The following is a 24,490-nucleotide window of genomic DNA, read 5'->3' on the forward strand; positions in this document are numbered from 1 at the left end:
ATGTACTCAACACTGCTAGAAATCACACATCTCCAATAACCCTCTATGTCTTCCTGGAATATAGTAAGTGCTCAATAAACATTTGCTAAATAATGACTAGACAGGGGCACCTGGGTGGCTCAGTCATTAAGCGTTTGCCTTCGACTCAATCCAGTGTCCTGGGATTGAGCCCCGCATCAGGCTTTCAGCTCAGTGGGAAGCCTGCTTCTCCCTCTCCCACTGCCCCGGCTTGTGTTCCCTCTCTTGCTGTCTCTCTCTCTAATAAATAGATAAAAATCTTTAAAAAAGAATAGTGACTAGACAGAAAGATCATTAAGACGAATGTTAAGTTTGAGAAAAGGCTATCATGTTTTTGTTTTGTTTTGTTTTTTACATAGGATCTAAGCCCAGTGTGGAGCCCAATGTAGGACGTGAAGATCAAGATCTGAGCTGAGATCAAGAATAGGATGCTTTTTTTTTTTTTTTTTTTTAAGATTTTATTTATTTGACAGAGACACAGCGAGAGAGGGAACACAAGCAGGGGGAGTGAGAGAGGGAGAAGAAGGCTTCCTGCTGAACAGGGAGTCACAATGTGGGGCTCGATCCCAGGATCCTGGGATCATGACCCAAGTCAAAGGCAGATGCCCAACAACTGAGCCACCTAGGTGCCCTTAGGATGCTTAACCAACTGAGCCCCCTGGTGCCCCAATGCTATCATGTATATTGATTACAGAGCCTACTATGTATAAACTAGACATGGTATATATATGTTTTTTAAGGACTAAAGAGACTCCTAGAAACTTTTTCTTTATTTAACTTTTAATAAAAATATAGACTCTTAACTCAATAAAAAGATAGCAGTGATAGTAATTATCACACAGGAGCTCAACAAATGTCAAAGTCTTTAGTTTTCAAGCCACATCATGACCACCTCCTTCTCTCCTTCTCAGTGGAATCCAACAATTGGCTGAGTTCACTTAATCATCTCACTGGGGCTGGGCCTTTCCTGCCATTCACCCAAATCCAAAACTCCTGATTTGTGGCTCACAATACTTCAGTCATCTTTTATAGAAGTGGAAATGAGGTATTTTTAGCCACAGTCAGGGACATAAAACTTCTTTTTTAAGGGATATAGGAAATTCAGGTATTCATTACCAAAAAGATCCTCAAGTATTAAAAAGTGCAATCTGTGCCTCTTTCAAAAATAGAACCTTTTGGGTTGAAAGAAAAAAAATTCCTTCCCCAAATCATCATTACCAGGCACATCAGCCAAACAGGGAGCTAACAAGTCCTGCTGTTTACATGACAAAGAACACTGAAACTACACCACTGCAGAAAGAAAATGGTGGGGGCTTTCTGCGTAGCACTCCTCAGTCCAGACAGGGACACAGACATAGCCCTCCCTCCTGAACTGTGTCCCTACCTGTGCAAAGGCTACTGGACATTTCTCTTTAAACACCAGATTTTAGCTCTTTCTCATTCTGCCCTGGGGACCCTTTCTCTTCAGGCTCTTTGTCACAGTCTGGAGAAATACTCTGACTCTCAATGGTAGCAAGAGCATCCAAGTCCAATCTTCTTCTCTTCCTCAGTTGGTGCAAGTGGGATTTGGATTTTATATGTGCTAAGACAGAACAAAACAAAAACAACTCATTAGAACTTTCTAGAATCAATCCTAGAAGCATACAAAACTAATTATATAATCCTTTTCTTTAACAATAACAGGATCAACACATACTGTAAGAGCTGCGTAGCATTTTTAAGGGAAGGCGAAGTTACAGGGCCAACAAGCTACTATGCAGTCAGTGTATCCTGCTGGGTGCTTTACATCACTAATCCTCACAGCCATCTTGCAGGACAGTATTATTCAGCTCATTTTATACAGGAGGAAACTGAATTTCACCAAGGACTTAGATTTTGTCCAAGGACACACAGCAGATAAGTTCTTTGGCTCACCTATAGTACAAAAAGAGATGAAACTTTCCAGAATCAGGGCTCTAGACTCAATTTTCCATAACGTGGCTTCTTGTTACAGATAGATTACCTTTCAACTCACTCAGCTAAAAAGTTACAAATCCAAATCCTTGTCTATATTGCAGAACAGATGCTCTGTCCCACATCAGACCTAGAGCTGTCCTTGCACTTCTTTCCTGCTCACACAGGTTACCCCTGCTGATCTGACATCCCTCTGCCTGGGTTAGACAAGCCATCTGAATGACTAATCCACAAGGTTCCCATTCTCCAAGCACACAATGCTCCAGAGAGATAACAGGAAGCATTCTTCTCTGCCAATCCTTTTTGAGAGCCCACAGAAGCAGTAAAACTGAAAGGTCACTGTTGCCTGATACATGAAAACTGTTCCCATCCTCATACTAGCTTCTTTCTACTTTTTCTTTTTCAAGGAAATTTTCTTTGGAAGCCTCTAAAGACATAGACAACCAGATTAAATTATCTTTGATATCTATTAAAAATATCATTTTAAGGTTTCAAAGCAAAAAACAAGTAAGGAAGAGGTTTAGAAGTCAAAGAAAAGTTTACTTGGGGGAAAAAAGTCAGCTTTATTCTCCAGCTAGAGCCTAAGGCAAGAAAGGGCTTCTGGCCTGGCTCGCCACGGCAGCAGGAGATGGGAGCAAGGACTTGACAGATGGCACTATAGAAGGGCTCACACAAGCTAAGCTCACAAAGGCTCACAAATGTTGTTTCTTTAAGGCTATCCCTGAAGGACATTAGACAAACTGAACCACTAAGTTTCCTTTAGAAAAAAAACAATCAGACACTCTCTTTCTCTTCCCCTTTCATCATTATAAACCAACGACAATCGAGGCTTCTTCTGCTGCTTGGGCAAATCACGCCATCCCCAATCTCTGACAATGGAGTTCATTTTGCCAGCATTACCAGTTAACAGAACTAATCATTCTATTGGTTGGTATGGGGAGAAAACTCTATTTCTAGGAGAATCCCATTCACGGCAGTGCTCTGAACAGGATTCTAGCCACTGGGTCCCTATAAGCCCTACTGTACTCAAAAGGAGTGAGCCTTAAAAAAAAGTTCCAAACAGAATGTAAACTCAAGATTTGGGAGGCCCTGGCCTTTTCTGGGCTTTGACTAGAGGACTGCAAGAACCCGACAGGGGAGTTCAGTGTGACTCTGTGGCAGAAGTGAATCCAGGCTCTACAATAGTGAAAAAGAGCCTAAGGTCAGGGCCCATGCTGCTTAGTCAAGAGTACCTTTAAAGAAGACATCACCCTTTGGCCACCTCCTTTATACAAGTCTGACTTTCATAGCATCTTTTTTTTTTTAAGATTTTTTTTTTTAAAGATTTATTTATTTGAAAGAGAGAGTGTGTACGCATGCATGGGGAAGGGGGTGGGGACAGAGTAGCAGCAGAGGGAGAGAATCCCCAAAGCAGACTACCCGCTGAGCACAGTTCATGACCTGAGCTAAAACCAAGAGTTGGACACTTAACCTACTGAGCCACCCAGGTGCCCCTGCTTTCACAGCTTAACACTCTTCATCACAGCTTTAGCAATCACCACCACTTCAATATATTACCTTAAAAATTACCAAAGAGATCCCATTTTCAAAGACTGTACTCAGGAGGAGTAACTGAACTCCCCCTACCCTCCCAGCTGTTTCTGCTTCCTTGGTCTCTTGGGTGAGTTGGCTGGTTTCCCTTACAATCTCACCTCATCCACACTGAGTTTTAAACATGAAAGGCCAAGAAATTCCTAGAAGGTAGGTTCAGGAAAGTCAAAGGAGCTCTGGAAAGTTAACTGCAGATCTCTCAGAATAAAATATCTACTCTAGGGGCCCCTGGGTGGCTCAGTTTAGTTAAGCGTCTGCCCTCAGCTCAGATCATCCCAGGGTTCTGGGACTGAGCCCCACGTTGGGGGGGTGGTCCTTGCTCAGTGCGGAGCCTGCTTCTCCCTCTGCCTGCTGCTCCCCTCCTTGTGCTTGTGCTCTCTCTTCTGTCAAATAAATAAATAAAATCTTAAAAAATAAATAAAATATCTACTCTAGCTGAAGATGGAGCGCATATGATCTTCCTTTGAAAATCAGAATACAAAGATAACTCTCCAAAATGGGAAAGTCTCTATAAAATTTGAGTACTTAGGGGCTCTTAGAGGAATCTGGCCGTCCCTTTACAAATAAGTAGACTCAAGCATTCAACCCATCAAAGACCTTAAATTTCACAAGGTCACTGTGAATCACCCTTACAGTTCTCCGTGTCCTTCCCAGACTCACCTGCCCATTCACGGTCCCCAATGATGATTCGATCACAGAGGTCACACATGTGGTAACTTCTCTTGTTCTCCATTTCATTGCATGCCATCTTTACTGGAGCAGCTGCAGGCTTGCGGCCCTGAAAGAACAAGGGGGGTGGGGGGTGGCAGGGTGGGAGAGAAGCAATCGACTCAGAGAGATTTGGATCTCATTCTCTGATATTAAGGGAAGTGGGATTTTCCCAAGATTCCTTTTTCTCATCCCACAGAACAGGTGGACTATAGACAGATTTTAGCAACCTTTGTAAATGTAAAAGTAGAAACACAGCCTCCAGAGATCTAAAAGCAGCCAACTCTTCTGCTCTATTCCATGAAAAAGAAAGTTTGGTTTCCTGCCAACAAAGGTGCCAACTAAGGAAAGGTCTCTGAAAGCCAGACAATACGCAGTACTGTGATTAATGATCACCTGGATGAAACTTTGCACGATTTCAAGAGCAGGTTCAAGAACAGATTCTTCCCACTTCGAGACATCAGATACTTCTAAGCCATATACTGGGGGGACACTGGGACCAGGTCCTAATGATGACAAAGAGAAATTGTGAGAAGTCAGCCTCAAAGACCCACTCAATTCTGCTCCCAGGACTCCAAAATCCTCAAAGGAAATAAAAGGGGCCAAAGGAATAAACATTTTGATCATAACATTCATTCTAGCCAGAAACATGAACCAAACAACTACATACAATACAAGAATGATCAAGAAGGTTTACTGATCTGTAGCCAACTAGTCTACCCGAATAATCTAGAGACTTCTAGAGATAGGATCTTCCAGATCAGTCAGAAAAACAGAACAGAGTAACAGCTCTAGTGACAACCATGTGGGCTATAATATGAAGATAGCATATCAAAGGAGTAAATAACAGTTTGAAGTAAATGCCTGTTCTAAGTTGCCTATCATCTTACAGTGATGTTCCTCTTGTGGCAAGAGAGTTCACACCTTTCTTTAGGAACAGACACTAGTCTCAGGTTTGTATATATCCCTTCAGCAGTATGGCATTTATGAAACTTGTTGATACCATAAGGATATTCAGGGACTGAGACAGAAGAATATCTATCAATGAGCCACTATATCTGAGAACTAGAAAGAAGCCTTTACTGAACTAGGTGAGCCCCTTCTTTCAGGAAACAGATCTAGAGTATTCAAGAAATACCCTTTCGTAAATACTTCTGTATGGAGAGGTGACTAGGGACACCTTTATTAGGACTAGAGTAAAGCTACAGGCATTCTGCCCATTGGAGCCAACACTGTTTAGTCTCTGTTGGTAGCTTCCCCTGTCAATGGACACACTAAACTGCCTTCCATAGCTAGGTCAAGTCAGTTGTTTAAAGGCAAAGAGCATCTCCGCATGGACAAAAACATCAAAGTCCTTCGGATGCCAACGGCTGGCAGGTGCTGGCCTTTTGATTGTGCCAACCACAAGTAAGATTCTTCATAAAATGGACTGCGTTGCACCTGCCACCACATGGAAAGGTGAGACTGGGAGGGTGCAGGCAGCATCCACAGCACACCTGGCCTTGGCTAAGCTCTGCACCTGTTTCCAGGCCACTCTATATTTTCCTTTCCCCTCTCAGTCCTTTGTTGGGTTTCTGTGCCCTGTCTAAGCACCTTTCAACAAGTTCTCGGCTCCCAGCTGCTATTTCTGGCTTGGGTCCAAGGCCAAGTTGGGGCGGGGAAGTCCCTCTGGCTTCTTGCCAGAGCCATGTCCCAGCAGACTAGCCCTGGCCAATCACACACAGCTCCTGGTTTATAAGGCAGCTGTGCCTTTCACTCTAGCACCAGGACTGAGCCGGCATACACATGAATGAGGAATGGGCAGATGATGCACTGTGCCATCAATCCCTCCTGACTCAGGATGGGGGAGTTATTGTGGCTTTACCACAGGGGGAAGTCTCAAATCATTACAAAAAACATCTTTTGTTACAGACTAATTGTTAGCCCTGGGGAGAGGAGAAGCTGCACTAGAAATCTGTAGTAGTGAATTTCAGTTGATGCAATTCGATTTCGGTATTAGCTGAAGCCAAGAATTCTCCTATCTGACAGGACATGCAGAGAAAGCAGGGTTAGTAGAAGTAAGTATAAAGAGTCCCTTGGTGCCAGAACTACCCCAGAGATGCTGGGCTGAGAGCGAGTGTGGGAGAAAGAACTTCAGCTATTGGTGGTCAACAACACGGATCGAGATGTTTCTGTTCAGAGGCCCTGAAGAGCAGAGAGGAGGCCTCAGCTGTCCTTATCTATAACTGAAAGCAGAAATCTAACAGCAAAAGGCAAACAGGAGATGATTCAGAAGCATTTTTAAGAAATGTCCATAAGATAAAGTTGGTGTTTCACGTAATCTCTTTTAAGGTAATCTCCTTTTAGCTCATAACTGCACAATTTCTTACCTGAGGCCCAACAGCAATGCTGTCTAGCTAAAGTTATGGCTATAGGAATCAAGAAGAGCACTAAAAAGTACAATGTGTGTGTGGTGGGTGGGTGTCAGGCCTGTAATCAGTATTGCTTATTCAGCTGGCAGATTTTTGGCAATATATTTAACTTCCTGAAGCCTCCTTTGCCTTATCTGCAAAAATCAAAGAATAACACCTACCTCACAGGCTCAGTAATATATGTATAGCACCAAATTTAGTGTCAAAGACACAGTCCTCACTTCGGCAGCACATATACTAAAAGACACAGAACAAGGTCAAATAAAGGAGAATTTCCTTCCCTGTTCCTTAAAAGTGCTGTTCAATTGAAGGCAAAGCTGCAGCACTCGGAAGCACCACGTACCGGAAAGTGAAGGCAACGCTGGGAGCAAGGATGTAGGTTTGACTTTTGCAACTGCTCATGTGGTCTACGAACCATTTTCTTTCTTTCTTTTCTTTTTCTTTTTTTTTTTTAAAGTAATCTCTACACCCAGCATGGGGCCCAAACTCAGGACCCCTGAGATCAAGAGTAACATGCTTTTCCAAATGAGCCAGCCAGATGCCCGAGAACCATGTGAATTAGGAAAGCCTCCCTAAAGAAATCTGACTGCACTTCATGTACAAAATCTGAAGCTGAAGTCACCCTTGAGCACCAACTCTATAGCGATGTTGCTAGTATGCTCTTAACCTGTTTGCAGCTACCACCTGAATGTTCAACTCCTCATTGGAAAGATTTCATTTGTTTTCTGAGACATTACGAAGAAGTATCCTGCACAGTCATTGATGCAGTAGACCCTCTCCCAGATCGGGTCCCCAAAGCTTGGGACAGGTCCAGAAACTAAAGTTCCTTTTCTGGGTGAGCTAAGGATCTATATTCTACTGGAAACGGACCCAGGGGGTAAGGAAAAACATGAGACTTACTGCTCAAAAATCGGTTTTTAACCCATCGGTTTTGCTTCCGGGCATATCTCTTAGTCACTTGTTTCAGAGACTCAATACCTGAAAGACAAGGTAGATCTAAGAACCTCTAAGTTCTGACCCAGCCAAAAGGCAAGCCCTCCCAGACCAGCAGAAGAGAAATCAACCATAGCAGCACACTGGAGTATACTTGGTAGACAAAAATCTCAGTTCTGAGTTGAAGACCATTTGGGAGAAGGCCATTTGGGACTCTTCTGACCTCAGTTCTTTCTCAGACCATATCAGCGGTGCACTCTGCCATCCAAGGATGTCCAAGACTAGGTTAGATGGAAGAATTCACACCTTTCTTTAGGAGCTGGTTACTAGTCTCTGGTGTGCATTTTCCCTCAGTGACCAGGTACTCGTGAAATTCCTTGAAGCCAATGGATTGGAAGATACCGTGTTGATAGTCCTGGCTGGGAACAGGAGAGCATCAGCAGATGAGCCACTGCATCTGAGAGGGCTTAGAGAAGATCTATCTAGCTGAGCCATTTCATCTCATAGATGAGAAACTGAGATCCTCAACAGTTACATATTCTCTAAACTCCTTCTTCCACCACCCACCACCAGCTCCCTGGTTAGTTCTCTTGAAAACTCGTTCCTAGGAATGTCTGACAGATTAGAAAAGTGCAACTGTAACAAGTACACTAGACTGCCTTCCAACAAGCCTTGCCAATGCCAAGGACAAAGGCTAATTTACAAGTAGATCCAAAGCCAGTATTACATTTATGGTCTTTTGACCGAAAGCAAGGGAGGGAGAGTGGGTCAAAGAAATGGCCAAATCCTCACCTATTTTCTGCAACTTTCTTCTGATTATAGCGTCTGTGAAAATCTCTTAGTTCATCCAAGAGTCCGGCAGCAAGCATGTCATCCACCCTCTTATCCAAGCGCTCATCTAGAACTTCAATCACATTAGCCCATCAACCAGCAAGCCTGTTGTAGGTGGCCCACTAGACACTTACATGATGAATGGACAGGCTGCTACAAGAAATACATTTGTTCAAATGTAAGAAAGGGTTCAAAGATTATAGAATAACTCATATTATAGATGTCATACTTAAGATCGCACTTCAATAAAAACAGCCAAAACGAACCACAGGTCTTATTATATAAAGAGAAAACATACAGGGGCACCTGGGTGGCTCAGAGGGTTAAAGCCTCTGCCTTTGGCTCAGGTCATGATCCCAGGGTCCTGGGATCGAGCCCCACATTGGGCTCTCTGCTCTGCAGGGAGCCTGCTTCCCTTCCTCTCTCTCTGCCTGCCTCTCTGCCTACTTGTGATCTCTGTCTGTCAAATAAATAAATAAAGTCTTTTAAAAAAGAGAGAGAGAGAGAGAGAAAACATACAGTTACAGCTATTAGGAAAGACAAATATTTTATTATGGAATGTATATTCATTGTTTACTTTAGAGGTAACTGAGACACCCCTTGGTTATCCTTCTTACTTTTTTCCATTATCTTTGTTACTCTAGCTTTGTGTTCTTTTTATATTTAAGAACTTTCATGGGGGCGCCTGGGTGGCTCAGTGGGTTAAGCCGCTGCCTTCGGCTCAGGTCATGATCTCAGGGCCCTGGGATCGAATCCCACATCGGGCTCTCTGCTCAGCAGGGAGCCTGCTTCCTCCTCTCTCTCTCTGCCTGCCTCTCTGCCTACTTGTGATCTCTCTCTGTCAAATAAATAAATAAAATCTTTAAAAAAAAAAAAAAAAAAAGAACTTTCAGATGACATCACGGATAGGAACAAGGAACTTTAATCCAAAGCCATCCTAGGTACATCTTGAACTACTGAGCCAGACAAAAGAGCAAAGAGTCAGGGGTCATAATCATTCAGATGGGATGATAAAACTTTTTTATGCCCAAAAGTGGTGTTCAGCTTTATTATGAATCAGATTCCATTATTTTATGCTGAACTGCAATACATGTTTTTATTCACAAAAATTTCATTTAAAAAATTACCTTTTTTGATGAACTTGCACATGAGATCAATTTAACAAATTTTCACCATTTCAACCATGCTCTACATTATCTGCCATTGCTACTTCTCAGCCTGCAGTAATAGTAACCTCTTATTCGATATTCCTAAAAAGTCTGTTTATTAAGGACTCATCACATGCATATCTGACCACTTTGTATGTTGTAATTCATCTAATCCTCAATACATATATGTATTATTATTAATACATTAATTCCACTTTACAGAAGAGAAAATTGGGGCATAGGAAATGTTAACTAACTTGCCTTGAAACTCACACAGCTAAAAGATGGTGGAGCAGGAATCTGAATCCAGGCAGTTTGGCTCAAAGACCATATTCTTAATCGCTACACTATGCTGCCTGTTCACATAGAGACCAGCCCACAGGTTATCCTTAAAAATGGGTATCCCTTCTCTGTGGCCTCAAGGTACTTTCTAGCCTAGCATTTAGCACAATGTAGTAGCTATCTTTGTTTGCTGCACCACTAGACCGGGAGCTCCTAAAAACCAGGCACGGTCTCACGTTCATCTCTGAAATCCAAGTAACTATGCAGCATACCAGCACTTCATTGAATGTTTACTGAATGTTAGCTGGATGGAGAAGTTAGTACTATCCCAAGGCATTATCATACTTCACAAAAACAAAAAAAAAACAAAAAAAAAACCACCCACCAAACCATAATCAGGCTAATAATCATCATACCCATTTCTCAGGTCTGCGGCCTCCACCCAGCCAACCAGGGAGTCAGACCTCCTTCCTCAAAGCCTTCCTTCTCTTTCTCTTCAGACCATCCCTGGATGGCAGTCTCTTACCCAACCCACCCATCTCCTCTTATCCCATCCTTGGTATCTTATCCTAATGCCAGGGGCACCTACTTCCCTTTCCAGACAGATAGCTAAGGGAAAGGCACTGTGCCTTAATAAGTTAATGAATCACGGTAATTATAAAATTAAGAGCTAACACTTGTTTAGTGCTTATTAAGACCCACTCATGGTTCTGGGCATTATATATATAAATATATAATAAGCTCTATTTCAGATGGACTCTAAGGCACCAAAGGGCTTTTACCTGTCTGGTCAGCATGAAGCCAGAGGATGCAAAGGTTAGGGAACTTCAGAGGGCCTCCAAGGGGACCACCACCTTCCTCTGCATGTTGACGATGAAGAAATTCACTATGAGAAATCCCCGTTTCTTCAAACACTTGCAAGCTCCTAAGTCATTTAAAGGGGTGAGGGAGGGGGAACACACCCATAAAAACCATTAGAAAATACTGATTCTCAAATGAAACAAGGAGAGAGGCTATTTATTACAGAACCACCTCTTTCTCATTTTCACTGTTTAAGTTCCTGAAGCCATGAAGGTCTGCGGTTATTCCAATCCTACAGCTACTCGGGAAACAGTCCTAAAGAAAATTTTAGGTCAAGTAAGAATACTACTATTCTTCTAAACATACATTAACTTTTCTAAACTCAGGTTCAAAAACAGCAGGCTTCTTCCACACAAACAGAATGGGGCTCACTCACTGTCAGGTAAGCAGTAAAAGAGCTTATTTGGGAGACTGTTAAAAGCCAGCAAGTCCAGTCTCGCTGGAACGCCTTTCCCACAGTACAGAAGTATGTCGTATATCCAGCTCATCAACTTTTTTTTACACAGGTCTAGAATTAACGAAGAACACTTCTGATTTGGTCCTCTACTAGCACAAAGACCACTGAAGAAAGAACTCACATTCTTACTCTTCAGCCACCTCCACTCTGTCTGCCTCAGTTATGCAGCCCTAGGTAATACAACTCTCGAATCTACATGCCACCACTCTGGGTGACTGCAACTTATTCATTCAGCTTGAAAGTGATCTTTCCCTCCTGACCCAATTCTACTTCCTGAAACCCTAACACAAAAGTAGAGACCCTTGTCTTTCTATACCACTGGTCACTCAAAGAAGACCTATGAGGAAAAATCGTGGTAACAGATAATCTCAATTATCTGGAGATTAGGAAACAGTCTCAAAATAAAAGAAAAATGAGGGACACCTGGTTGGCTCAGTCAGTTGAGTGCTGGCCTTTAGCTCAGGTTGTGATCCTGGGGTCCTAGGATGGAGCCCTGCATTGGGCTCCCTGTTCTGTGGCAGTCTGCTTCTCCCTCAGCCCCTCCACCCCCACCCCTTGCTCATGCTCTATCTCTCTCAAACGAATAAATTAAAAACCTCAAAAAAAAAAAAAAAAAAAAAAAGGAAAAGAAAAGAAAGATGAACAAAGTCTTCCAGTCCTCTCCAAAGAAGGGACTCTAGAATGCTTGTTCAGAGGCTACTGACTCTAAGACACAATTCTTGGCACATAACTAGTTTATAAGCAGCAAAATGCAGAGAGGTGATAAGATAAAACTCATTAGTAAAAAGAGAGGATGGGGAGCCTGGGTGGCTCAGTCAGTTAAGCACCATGATCAGGGCATGATCCCAGGGTCCTGGGATTGAGCCCCACATCGGGCTCCCTGCTCAGTGGGTAGGGCAGTGGGGAGCCTCCTTTTCCTCTCCCTCTGTCTGCTCTGCTGCTGCCTCTCCTGCTTGTGCTCTCTCTTGCTCTGACAAATAAATAAATAAAATCTTTTTTAAAAATAAATAAATAAAAAGAGAGGGTAATAAAGACCAAACTAGAATTACATCATAAAACATAAAACTGTTCATCTTTAATGTTCTTGTTCTCCAAAAATTTTTGAAATATCTCTATTAAAATATTTTTTAAAATAAAATGTTTGGACACTGGAAGTATAAATTTCATTTATCTAGAATGTGCATTATCACCTGAGGTGACACAGCTCTGAAGGAAGCAAAAATACCTAGACAGTACAATGGTGTGTGACACTCCGAGGGGCAACCATACCCAAAGAAATATTATTCTTTAGTACTACATTCCATGGAGGACAGGGAGGCAGGGAGGCAGAATTAGCACAAAATAAAAAGGCTCTGGGTATATATGGGGTGGTGGGAGATAGTGAAAAAGGATTAAGAAACACTCATCTAGATTATTCATTTGAGTGGACTACTTCATAATCCCTCTCAATACCAGATGGTGCTCTAGTATTTTATCTGTGTTAATCAACCGCCCTTCATCAGATCCTCTACCCCACTTCATTAGATACGGTTTCACTCCCAACACTGCAGAAGAATAAACTTACCACACGAGGCTGCAATTTCAAAACAAACCTAAGAAAACATGACCTTATGAGTTCATTCACCACCTCGCTCTTCCCTTCAAGAAAGCCTCCACATGTGAAGGTGAGCTGGTCTATGAGACAGTTTATAAAATCTACCTCCCACTAGGAAAGCTGCTGGGGCAGAACTCAGCATTGCACCATCAATTATGAAACTCAAATCACAATGTAAACCAACTGCATGCCAGAAAAAATTTATATGAAAACTGTTATACAAGCAAAGATCAAATAGAAAATGAAGCACAATTACCTAGGCCCTAGGGAAAACTCCATTGTATTATACATTTTAAATTAACAACAAAGTTGGGTGCAATTATTTATTGAGGGAGTTGGATCGAGGCAGTACCTCAGGGCCTCGCAACCTTTGAGCTGGGAACATACCAGCCTCCACTAACTGCTATTACCAAACTCCTCTCATTACCCAGGCGCACTGGAGAACTGACTGCCCAACTCCAGACGGACTCAGGCCCAGGCTCTCTTACCTGGCCACTTTGCGCTTGTCATGGGGGTGCAGCTTGGCAGCCATTTCTGGGTCCACTTGGCTTAGGCGTTTGTGGAGGACGTGGCCATCCTCCTTTTCAAGCTCTTTTCGGTCGGTCACTTTCTTGCTGCCCATCTCCTGGGGCTATTAAAAGAAGGTTCAGAAGCAAATTTAATTCAACAGTTCAACAAGTACTGCAACAGTGTATATGTCAGGCACTTTGCTAGGAGTTCAGAGTACAGAACAGAGAGAAACCAGAAGGTCCTGCCATAGAGTGAAAGACAGACCGTAGAAAATTCCAATTCCAATATACTGTGGTAGTGTGGTGAGGCCACAGCACACAAAGGAGGACATCCTGCTCAGGGAAGTATTCGGGTACCCGCTTCCTTGTCAGAAGTACAAACACAAACCAGGGCTAACACATCTGTATTAACATATTCAGGAGTCTAGTCTTCTCAGCAAGTGGCCAGGGTGGACCAGGACTGCCCACACATTACAGTCTGCAAAGTCTCACCCTATGCAATAGCATCTCCGTCAGAAGGGTTAGTGTTAGACATCTCACTGATGTACAGATTGTTAAAGCCAAGAAATGCTGAGTCAGACTGATGTACTGTTAACTTACATGAAGATGCTAATTAATTCACAGAGGAGAATTTTTCCCACACACGGCCCCTGCCCTCAGGCCACCCTGGAGGAGCACACTTCATATATGGAGGTGGCATTTGCTTCAGAATATTAAGTAAGAAAATTACAGTTGCTGAGTTTAAGAAATAGACAAGAGTCAACCTTCCTCCCACTAAAATTAGCTGGCAAGAAAGAGGAACCCATTCCTCAGTGACTTACAAGTGAACTAAACATACCTTAGTATTGACAAGAACTTTCCAGAGCAGAGATTCAATGTAATAATTGGTTCCTCCCACGACAATAGGAATTTTGTCTCGGGCAAATATATCTTCAATGTGAATGTTAAGAAAGACATCACAATATTTAATATCAAGAAGAGCATCCTGACTCACTTGGGAAGGAGGTATTAGCAAGAAACCACATTCATTTACTCGTCTGGAGAACAGAGGGAAAAGGGTGGAAACCCAGACGAACTGATATCCGTCTTCATGGTTTCCCATGAGTTCTCAGAAGCATTTCCTATTTGTTCTAGAGGGACTTGCACAAACCATATACAGATGCATGATGGTAATTCCTTCCAGTTCTAGAAATTTCTAGGCCTTGCTGCTAAAATTCAAAGCTTGCTTGGTATTCCAAATCAGTTTAATGAGCACAAGCCCAAGGGCTCTCAGAGAACCAAGTGTCAGCTGCTCAGGAAGCCACCACGGTGACGTCCATTGTGGGACTGCCTTCTTAGATAAAATACAAGTAGGTTTCTCTGTGCCATGGTTCTTAGTCAGAACTGACGGACTCAGTCAGTCCCCATCATTATGTGGTAGTACTGCACATTTCAGCCCCACTTGAGACTCCACCAGATAAACTGAGAAGCACAGATTCCAAGGACAAATAGATCTCAATTACCAGATCCAACTCTCTGACAACTTATCCAGCCTATGCTTCAATTTTCTCACCTGTAAAATTTTCCTGAATTCTAAGGAGCATTAAATGTGACAAGGCACATAAATCCCCTACCACGATGCCTGAAATATTTGCTTTCAATTGAGTAAGCACTGAATTAACTTGAGCCACTATTGTTTTTATATCCCGGCTATTTTGAATTCTTCTCTTTAGAATCCCTGTTGAACAGATAATTATCTGCTTTATGAAGGGCTTTGCTTCTGAGGATAATTGATAAAAAGAGACTTTCAACCTAGACAAAGACTCATTTGTGCATTTCTTCCCTTGCCAGCCTGTCTGTGGGCACAGAGATAGATGACCTCTTTTCTACCAGAAGCCCACGAACCCCAAGAGGTTGGGGTGGGCTGAGAAGAAAGCTGTTACCAATCAAGGATATTAAAGAAGAAACAGTCTTTCTCTATTTGTTGTTGTTGGGTTTTAAGATTTTTTTTATTTATTTGAGAGAGACAGAGGGAGAGAGCAAGAGAGAGCCTGGTGAGGGGCAAAGGGAGAAGCAGACTCCTCACTGAGCAGAGAGCCCAATGCAGGGCTCCATCCCTGGATTCTGGGACCATGACCTAAGCCAAAAGCAGACCCTTAAGCTACTGAGCCATCAAGCACCCCTCTCAATTTGTTTTTTAAAAAGAGAAATAACTCTATTCCTCCTCTTAAGTACAGGGAGCATAGAATTACAGTAAATGTAACATTAATTCAAATATATACTATGATTAACAAAGGGAAAGGGAGCAAGGGAAGTAAAAAGGGAAGGGGAAAATGGTGAGAGTGGAAAAGAGGGAAGGAGATGGGATAGGAGATGCTTGGTGGAAAAAGGTTTAACTTGCTTGCCTAATCCATGAAACAACTGTGATACTGGGCTAAACCTTTCTCTCTGCCTCTGTATCTAATACCTTACTTAGCCTGTCAAATCAAGAAGGTTAACTGGATACTTCTTAAGGTAGTTTCAGTTCTGAAATTCTGATTTTAGGTTCTTACCTAAACTCAGAAATCTCCAATTCTGTAAGGGATGGGTCATCCCTTACTGCCCTCCGAAACCATTTTCTATCAGCTCTTTTTGAACAACCAAATTGTCTTAAAGCAACAACATACATTTAGTGATATGTTTTAATTTGCCAAGGGCTTTCATATATATTATCTCACCTGATACAACTGTGTCATAAAGTAGGTAAGACAAGAATTATCTGCATTTTTAATCTCTGCCTATTTGATAGGCAAAAAATATGATCTCATTATTTTGATTTGCATGGCCTTAACAACAAGGCTAAAAACACTTTTTCATGTTTACCATCACTTGTATTTCTTCCTTTGTGAATTACTACTCAGGCCCTTTAAGTATTTTTCATATTGATTCATATGAGTTCTTTATATAGTAAGGATATTAACCATTTTTTTTTTTTTATAAAGATTTTATTTATTTATTTGACAGAGAGAAATTACAAGTAAGCAGAGAGGCAGGCAGAGAGAGGAGGAAGCAGGCTCCCTGCTGAGCAGAGAGCCCGATGCGGGACTCGATCCCAGGACCCCGAGATCATGACCTGAGCCGAAGGCAGCGGCTTAACCCACTGAGCCACCCAGGCGCCCCAAGGATATTAACCATTTGCCTTTCCTATGTTACAAACTTTTTTTCCTCTGGCCTGTAGTGTTTTTTAATTTTGTTTATAATAGGCTAATTTTTAATTATAAAATATTCAATACAGGGGCGCCTGGGTGGCTCAGTGGGTTAAAGCCTCTGCCTTCGGCTCAGGTCATGATCCCGGGTCCTGGGATCGAGCTCCACATCAGGCTCTCTGCTCAGCAGGGAACCTGCTTTCTCCTCTCTCTCTCTCTGCCTGCCTCTCTGCCTACTTGTGATCTCTGTCTGTCAAATAAATAAATAAAACCTTTAAAAAAATTTTTTTTCTAAAAAAAAAAATATTCAATACAAATAAAAGAACATATGTAAATTATGAAGCTTAATAATAAACATGTACTCATGAGCCCAATGTAAAAAAGGAGTATTACCAATTCTTTTGAAGCTTCTATGTATTCACTCCCATCCCAACTCCCTACTTCCCCTCTCTGTGGGGAAACCTGAGATTTGCTATCCTGAATTGTCTGGTTTTACCATTCCCTTGCTTTTCTTTACATTATTCCTTATGTGTATATAACTCCCTCAAAAACATATTGGTTAGTTTTGTTTGCCTTTTTTTTTTTTTTTGAAGATTTTGTTTGTTTATTTATTGGACAGAGAGAGAGAGCGAGCGAGCAAGTGTTGTGTACGCACAGACAGGGGGAGCAGTGGAGGGAGAGGGAGAAGCAGGCTCCCCACTGAGCAGTTAGACTGCCAGATGTGGGACTTGATCCCAAGACCCTGGGATCATGACCTGAGCTGAAGGTTCAACTGACTAAGCCACCCAGGCACCCGTTTTGCCTGCATTTTAACTTTTATGATAAATGGTATGAATGTGTACGGTATGACTGTCTATAATTTCTCACATTTTATTGTTTCTGAGATTCTTCCACATTGACTGCTGCATGTAGGTACAATTTATTCATTTTCACTGCTGAAAAAGTACTTATATGAACAAAGCAAATTTTATACATTCTTCTGTAAGTAAGAATTTAGGTGTTTGTTTTTGCCATCAAAAGCAATGCTACTATGAATGAGATCTATCACCTATCTCACTCGCATGGCAAGGTTACTCTACAGTAGATATCTAGTTCTGGTTGATATATATTCTTGCTGACACAAATTCTTAATTTGAATATACTGGAAGCTAGCTACTTCTGTTTAAAAAAGGCAGGGGGTGCCTAGGTGTACAGTCAGTTTAACATCCATGACTCTTGGTTTTGGCTTAGGTCATGATCTCAAGGTCCTGGGATCAAGCCCCATATAGGACAAGGAGTCTGCTTGGGATTCTCTCTACCTCTTCCTCTGACCTTCCCACTCATGCTCTCTCTCTCTTAAATAAATAAATCTTACAAAACAACAACAAAAAAAAAAAAAAAAAAAAAAAAACCAGGGGTGCCTGGGTGGTTCAGTCATTAAGCATCTACCTTCGGCTTGGGTCATGGTGCCAGGGTCCTGGGATTGAGTCCTATGTCGGGCTCTCTGCTCAGCAGGAAGCCTGCTCCTCCCTCTCCACTCCCCCTGCTTGTGTTCCCTCTCTCACTGGGTCTCTGTCAAATAAATAAAATCTTAAAAAAAAAAAAAAAAAAAAACCCAGAAGGTTATGGAGATGGATGGTGGTGATGGTTGCACGACAATGTGAAGGGATTCAATACAACTGAACTATACACTTAAAAATGGTTAAGTGGTAAATTTTGTATTTAACACAGTAAAATAAAGGAAAAAATTGAGTTAAAAAAATCCATTAAAGTAACTTCTTTAGGGGTGCCTGGGTGGCTCAGTGGGTTAAAGCCTCTGCCTTCGGCTCAGGTCATGATCCCAGGGTCCTGGGATCGATCCCCACATCAGGCTCTCTGCTCCGCGGGGAGCCTGCTTCCTCCTCTCTCTCTCTCTCTCTCTCTGCCTACTTGTGATCTCTGTCTGTCAAATAAATAAAAAAAGATCTTAAAAAAAAAAATAAAAAAAAAAAAAGTAACTTCTTTAGAGGGCCGCTTGGGTGGGCTCAGTCGTTAGGCGCCTACCTTTGGCTAGGGTCGTGGTCCCAGGTCCTAGGATCGAGCCCCACATCGGGCTTCCTGCTCAGTGGGAAGCCTGCTTCTCCCTCTCCCACTCCCCCTACTTTGTGTTCCCTCTCTCGCTGTGTCTATCAAATAAATAAATAAAAATTTTAAAAAGAACTTTTTTAGTAACTGTGTATTTACAGAGTCCTTCCCTACTTGAAAATCACGTAACTACTCAATTATTATCCCATTTGTTTTAAAGTTTTAAAAAATACATATATTTAACTCTGAAATCCATCTGCAATTTATGTCATACATAATGAGGTCATAATTTTATTTTTTCCAAAAAGATTAGCTATCCCAGGAATATTAACTACTGTATTCTCTATTGTTTTAAATGCCACCTTGATCATAAGATAAATATATATAAACATTTTAATTTGCATCTGAGTTTTCTATTCCGTGTCATAAATTTGTCCAGCATAAATTCAATACTATTATAGTTATTATGAATTTTCCTCATGTCTTAATATGTGGCAGTCCAAATTTTTTAAAGCAATCCCTATACTCAACGTGGGGCTTGAGCTCACAAACTGGTGATTGAGAGCTGCATACTCTACCAACTGAGCCAGCCTGCTACGCCATCTGGAAGCCTGGACAATTAAAACATAGGGACAGTCCCCCCTTATATTATTCTTTCTTCCAAAATATACTGGTGTTGAAACTAATAGAACACTATATGTTAGCTATACTGGAATTAAATTTTAAAAAAATAAATAACAAGGGCCACCTGGGTGGCTCAGCTGTTTAAGCGTCTAACTCGACCTCAGCTCAGGTCTTAATTTCAGGGTTGTGAGTTTAAGCCCTGTGTTGGGCTCCATGCTGGGCGTATAATCTACTTAATCAATCAATCAATCAATCAATCAAAGATCACTGATCACAGAAAAAAAAATCTTCTTTTTGCAGTCCTCCCCCACCCAATAATCCCTATTAAATTCTAACGATAACTCCACTATATTTGTAAATTGATTTTGTATCCCCATTTAAAGAGTAGGAAACTGAAGATGAGTTGGGTAAATGTTCTACCCAGTAAAATTCACTGGTCCAAAGAGGCAGTTATGGGATTAGAACACAGATCTTCTAGTTCCTTTCAGTGTTCTTTCCACTAAAACAGCTTCTCAAATTTTAATATGCATATAAATCACCTGGGACTCTTGTGAAATGCAGATTCTGATTCAGTAGTTCTGGAGTGAGGCCCAAATTCAGCATTTCTAATAAGCGCCCAAGGGATGGCTGGTGCTGCAGTCTGACAACACTCTGAGAAACAAGGGTACTGTATCTTTTGATCCATATAGTTCTGATGGGGGTGCTGCCTACTGGTTCTTCTTAAGTCTTGGCTTAGAAGAAACTGTCACTGAAACGAAAACTTCTTTCTTGGCTTGGACTGCCTTGCACCCACCAAACCCAGTTGCTGTCTTTCCTAAGGATATCAGAGCAGTTGCCTTGTTCCTGAAATCCACAACTGTGTAATTTGTCACGAGAGGATCCACAAAGCTGATCATGTGGTGCTGGCACATTCTCTGCTCTTGGGCAGAAACTTTGTTGGTGATGATGTCTAGGCCTTCATAAACCTAGGGAAAAGAAAATAAGCATGAGAAAGTCACCTGCCTCCTTAAAAGGCACACGTGCCCTCCAGCCAAACACATGACTGATCCAAAGCCACAGGATAGATGTGTTCTAACCCTATGTGTTCAGAGCACAGCAGACCCACAAAAACCTAAGACAAAGGAAGCAGAAGAAAACAGAACATTGACTTTCTTATCAAATAGTAGCTATTAGCTTAGACTTCAAGATAAAAAGCGTATGTAAATCAATGCTCAACTGAGAACTACTTCTGCAAGATTAATTGGAGGTTCTTTAGATTTAAAAATGGGCAGATTGTTTTATTTATTTTATTTATCACAAGTCTCCAGAAAGGTAACATTTTGCACTGCTCATAGTTCTACTTCAAATGCTTAGATATTTCTTGGATTTAAATGGCTCTGAGAGATTTTTAGAATCTTGGCTCCATTTTTAGAGAAGTGGCCTATTTACAAAGATACATATAAAACACACACATACACACTTTGAAGTCAGAACCCCTAATACTGCTGTACTGTAATGGAAACATTGTGATCTAACCAAATTACTGCTTCAGGGGGTCAGCACATGCAGTCTAAATACTCAAAGGCAATATCCTGTCTGTAAGCTCTTGATCTGCCAATTCAACTAAAAAGTTCAAATGTACTTCTAAATGCAAGGTCTCAGATGGAGAACAGATCTGAAAATACTAGTTTGGAAATAGGGATGAATGCTTTGAGATTAAATGTTCTCTCTGTAATCACTGATTCTACAGGGAGCATTGAATGAACAAATAATAAGTTCCATAGAGCCCACAAAGATGTTAAAAGCATTTTTTATCTCACATTTCCCTTTACTTATATGAGTGTCGATTAAGTACAGTACAGTATAATGGTTAGGAGGAAGGACGCTGGCGCCAGGCTGCCTCAGATCAATTCCTAGCTCTGCCAGTTCCCAGTTCTTTGTACTTATGGAGTAGTCAGTTACTAACCTCTCTCTACCTCAATCCCTCATCAGTAAATGAGGATAACAGTATCTATCTCATGGGGTTGTTGTGTGGATTAAGTGAGTTAATACATGCAAAGCACTTAGTTTTAGCCTACCACACTGCATCACTATACAGGATCATTACGTAACTACCTGTATTACAACCTCTACTACCATCACAGTGCAAGGAGAATAGTAAATAAGTTTAATGTCATTATCACTCTGAAGCTTTCATGCTCTTAATGACCAAGGTTATTTACCCAACAAGAATATAAGCTATCTTCAAGTAAAAGAAAATTGTTAATTAGTAAAATAGTGGACAGAAGAAATATAAAGAGCCATAGGGAAAGAACCAGCTCTGCCTTTAACTCATTTAATCTGCATTTGACAACAGACTTGCATTCTCACACCCAAAAACTGATGGAATCTTAAATCACAGGGTGTTCTTTTTTGTACATCTTGAATAAGATGTCCTTCTGACATTATAAAGTGCTGTAGCACATACTGTACATTGCAGTCTTCCGCACAAATTAAGAAAAGTAAAGGAAGGAAAGGAGTTAATAATTGCATGTTTTGGGTGCCTAGGTGGCTGAGTTGGTTAAGTGTCTGCCTTCAACTCAGGTCACAATCCCAGGGTCCCGGGATCGAATACCATGTCGGGCTCCCTGAGGGAGTCTGCTTCTGTCTCTGACCCTGATCCCACTCGTTCTTTCGATCTCTCAAATAAATACGTAAAATCTTAAAATTAAAAAAAAAGGAAAAGGCATAGTTGAAAATGCCCAGTTACCATTCCCCACCTCCAAAAAGCCAAAATGTAAATATCTCTCCCAGTAAATCCTATCAGATACATAAGTTTGTAGATAAAATTTCATCCTGAGTCCTGCCTTTATGTGTATCTTCTAAAACTCCTAAAAATGGTAAGTTTAAATAATCACATCAACATAAATCAAACAGAAGGTAAGCCCAGAACAAGGCTCACCTTATTTATTAAAGGAAGTGGCCTACTGTACTGTTTATGGTATATACAAATGCCAACAAATATCAGAAAGAAGGAAAAGTAATTAATGGTTTCAAGAAGAAAAGAGTATTAAAACTAGACGTCTTGCTCACAGAGTTAACAAAAACTAATACACACAAAAGTACTACATCTTGGTTACCAGTATAAATTGTCCTCTTTGAGTGATTTGTCAACTTTTCATTTCCCATACCACTGAATTAAAAGAAACTGGGCATAAAGATATGGGTGATACTAAGTGGATAACTGATGATAAAAGGATTATTTTTAGGTATCATATGGTTTTATAGTTATGTTAAAAAAAAAAAAAAGGAGTCCTTAACTTTGAGGTATACACTATACTGAGGTACACACGAATAAAAATATTTTTTAAAAGAAATTAGAACCGATCCAAGGTTATGTCTATAATAATGTTGTTTCAGTCTTCCATTCTAATATGACTTCTTTCAATAGCTACTGATGTGCTGTTATAGTTGAGCTTACAAATGACTGCAACTTGTGATCACAGCTACTGTGTATTTTTTCATTTTACCCATGAATAAATTTTTCAAAAGATTTTATTTATTTATTTGTCAGAGAGAGAGAGCGCGCGCGTACAAACGGGGAGCAGCAGGCAGCACAGGCAGAAGGAGAAGCAGGCTCCACACTGAGCAAGGAGCCTGAAGCAGATTCGATCCCAGGACCCTGTGATCATGATCTGAGCCAAAGACAGATGCTTAACGACTGAGCCACCCAGGCGTCCTCCATGAATAAATTTTTAACAAGCAAGAAGGGAAGGGTAGATGAAGGGCATATGTAAAGTACATCTATATCTGCATTGCATTAGAGCAAGAATGATGCTGCAAAGAAATTTGTTAATAATGACACAGGAATTTTTTTTTTTTAAAGATTTTATTTATTTATTTATTTGACAGACAGAGATCACAAGTAGGCAGAGAGGCAGGCAGAGAGAGAGAGAGAGGAGGAAGCAGGCTCTCTGCGGAGCAGACAGCCCAATGCGGGGCTCGATCCCAGAACCCTGGGATCATGACCTGAGCCGAAGGCAGAGGCTCCAACCCACTGAGCCACCCAGGTGCCCCTGACACAGGAATTATGATCACTGGCTGGCTCAATCGGTAGAGCATCCAACACTTTTTTTTTTTCCCATTCATTTAGCCAACACATAGTACATCATTAGTTTTGATGTAGTGTTCACTGATGCATTAGTTGCATATAACACTCAGTGCTCATCACATCATGTGTCCTCCTTAATGCTAATCACCCAGTTACCCTATTCCCCTTCTACAACTCTCAATTTCCCAGAGTCAACAGTCTCTCATGGTTTGTCTCCCTGTCTAATTTCTTCCCATTCAGTTTTCCGTCCCTTCTCCTGTGGTCCTCTGTGCTATTTCTTATATTCCATATATAAGTGAAACCATATGATGATTGTCTTTCTCTGATTGATGAGCACCTGACTCTTTTGGGATGATGAGTTCAAGCCCCATACTGGGTGTAGAGATTACTTTAGGAAAAAAAAAAAAAAAAGGATTATGATCACTGAATGAAAGGCAGAACAACTGTGCAAGTAAAATTTGCAGTAACATTCATAACATTAAAATTTTATGGTTATAGGGGCACCTGGGGGGCTCAGTTGGTCGAGCAACCAAGTCTTGATTTTGGCTCAGGTCATGATCTCAGGATCCTGGGATCAAGTCTCATGTTGGGATCTGGGCTCAGTGAGGAGTCTGCTTGAGGATTCTCTCTCCCTCTCCTTCTGCCTGCCCCTCCCCTTGCTCTCACATTCTCTCTCTCTCAAATAAATAAATAAATCTTTAAAAAAATTTTATGTTTATTTTCTGCTTTTTACAATAGGGAAAAAAAGTATATGAAGGCTGGGACCCATGTTCCAATAATGGGGTAGGGAGAACAAACTAACTGAAATAAGATCAGACAAGTGTTCCTAACTACTGAAGTGAGGTGAGATGCACAGCAGTTCGACTAGCATCCACTCTAACTTTTTATATGCTGGAAATTTCCCCTAGCAAAAAGTTACTTTAAAAATATTTGGGTGCGCTTCATACCCACTAAGATGGCTACCGTCAAAAAACAGAAAATAATAAATGTTGGTGCAGATGTAGAGACATTAGAACCCCTGTGCTTTGCTGGTGGGAATATAAAATGATGCAGCTATGGATGGAAAACAGTACAATGATTCATCAAAACATAAAAAATAGTGGGGTGCCTGGCTGACTCAGTCTGTAGAGCATGTGACTCTTGATCTCAAGGTTGTGAGTTCAAGCCCCATAAAAATATAAAAAATAGGGGCACCTGGGTGGCTCAGTCAGTTGAAGCATCTGCCTTCAGCTCGGGTCATGGTCCTGGGGTCCTGGGATCGAATGCTTCACAGGGAGCCTGCTTCTCCCTCTTCC

General features: G+C 41.3%; 1 protein-coding gene across 2 annotated transcripts in view; it reads right to left on the bottom strand.

The window, feature by feature from the left end:
• Positions 1–770: 770 nt before the first annotated feature.
• The window catches only part of TRIT1 (tRNA isopentenyltransferase 1), a 48,329-nt gene continuing 24,609 nt past the window's right edge, over positions 771–24,490 (bottom strand). Inside the window, exons 2-11 of one of the 2 annotated variants that reach the window (XM_059135566.1) lie at positions 19,949–20,091; positions 14,134–14,230; positions 13,275–13,417; positions 10,657–10,799; positions 8,406–8,517; positions 7,920–8,032; positions 7,581–7,658; positions 4,666–4,775; positions 4,222–4,339; positions 771–1,600 (exon numbers count right to left, since the gene is read on the bottom strand). In XM_059135566.1, the coding sequence (XP_058991549.1) occupies positions 1,431–1,600; positions 4,222–4,339; positions 4,666–4,775; positions 7,581–7,658; positions 7,920–8,032; positions 8,406–8,517; positions 10,657–10,799; positions 13,275–13,417; positions 14,134–14,230; positions 19,949–20,091 (1,227 nt within the window). In that variant the 3' untranslated portion in view covers positions 771–1,430. The remainder of the gene's footprint in view (positions 1,601–4,221; positions 4,340–4,665; positions 4,776–7,580; positions 7,659–7,919; positions 8,033–8,405; positions 8,518–10,656; positions 10,800–13,274; positions 13,418–14,133; positions 14,231–19,948; positions 20,092–24,490) is intronic. The other variant, XR_009345046.1, reaches the window with a different exon arrangement.

The sequence above is a fragment of the Mustela lutreola genome, chromosome 10 (assembly GCF_030435805.1).
Source record: "Mustela lutreola isolate mMusLut2 chromosome 10, mMusLut2.pri, whole genome shotgun sequence".
In the NCBI taxonomy this organism is placed as follows: domain Eukaryota; kingdom Metazoa; phylum Chordata; class Mammalia; order Carnivora; family Mustelidae; genus Mustela; species Mustela lutreola.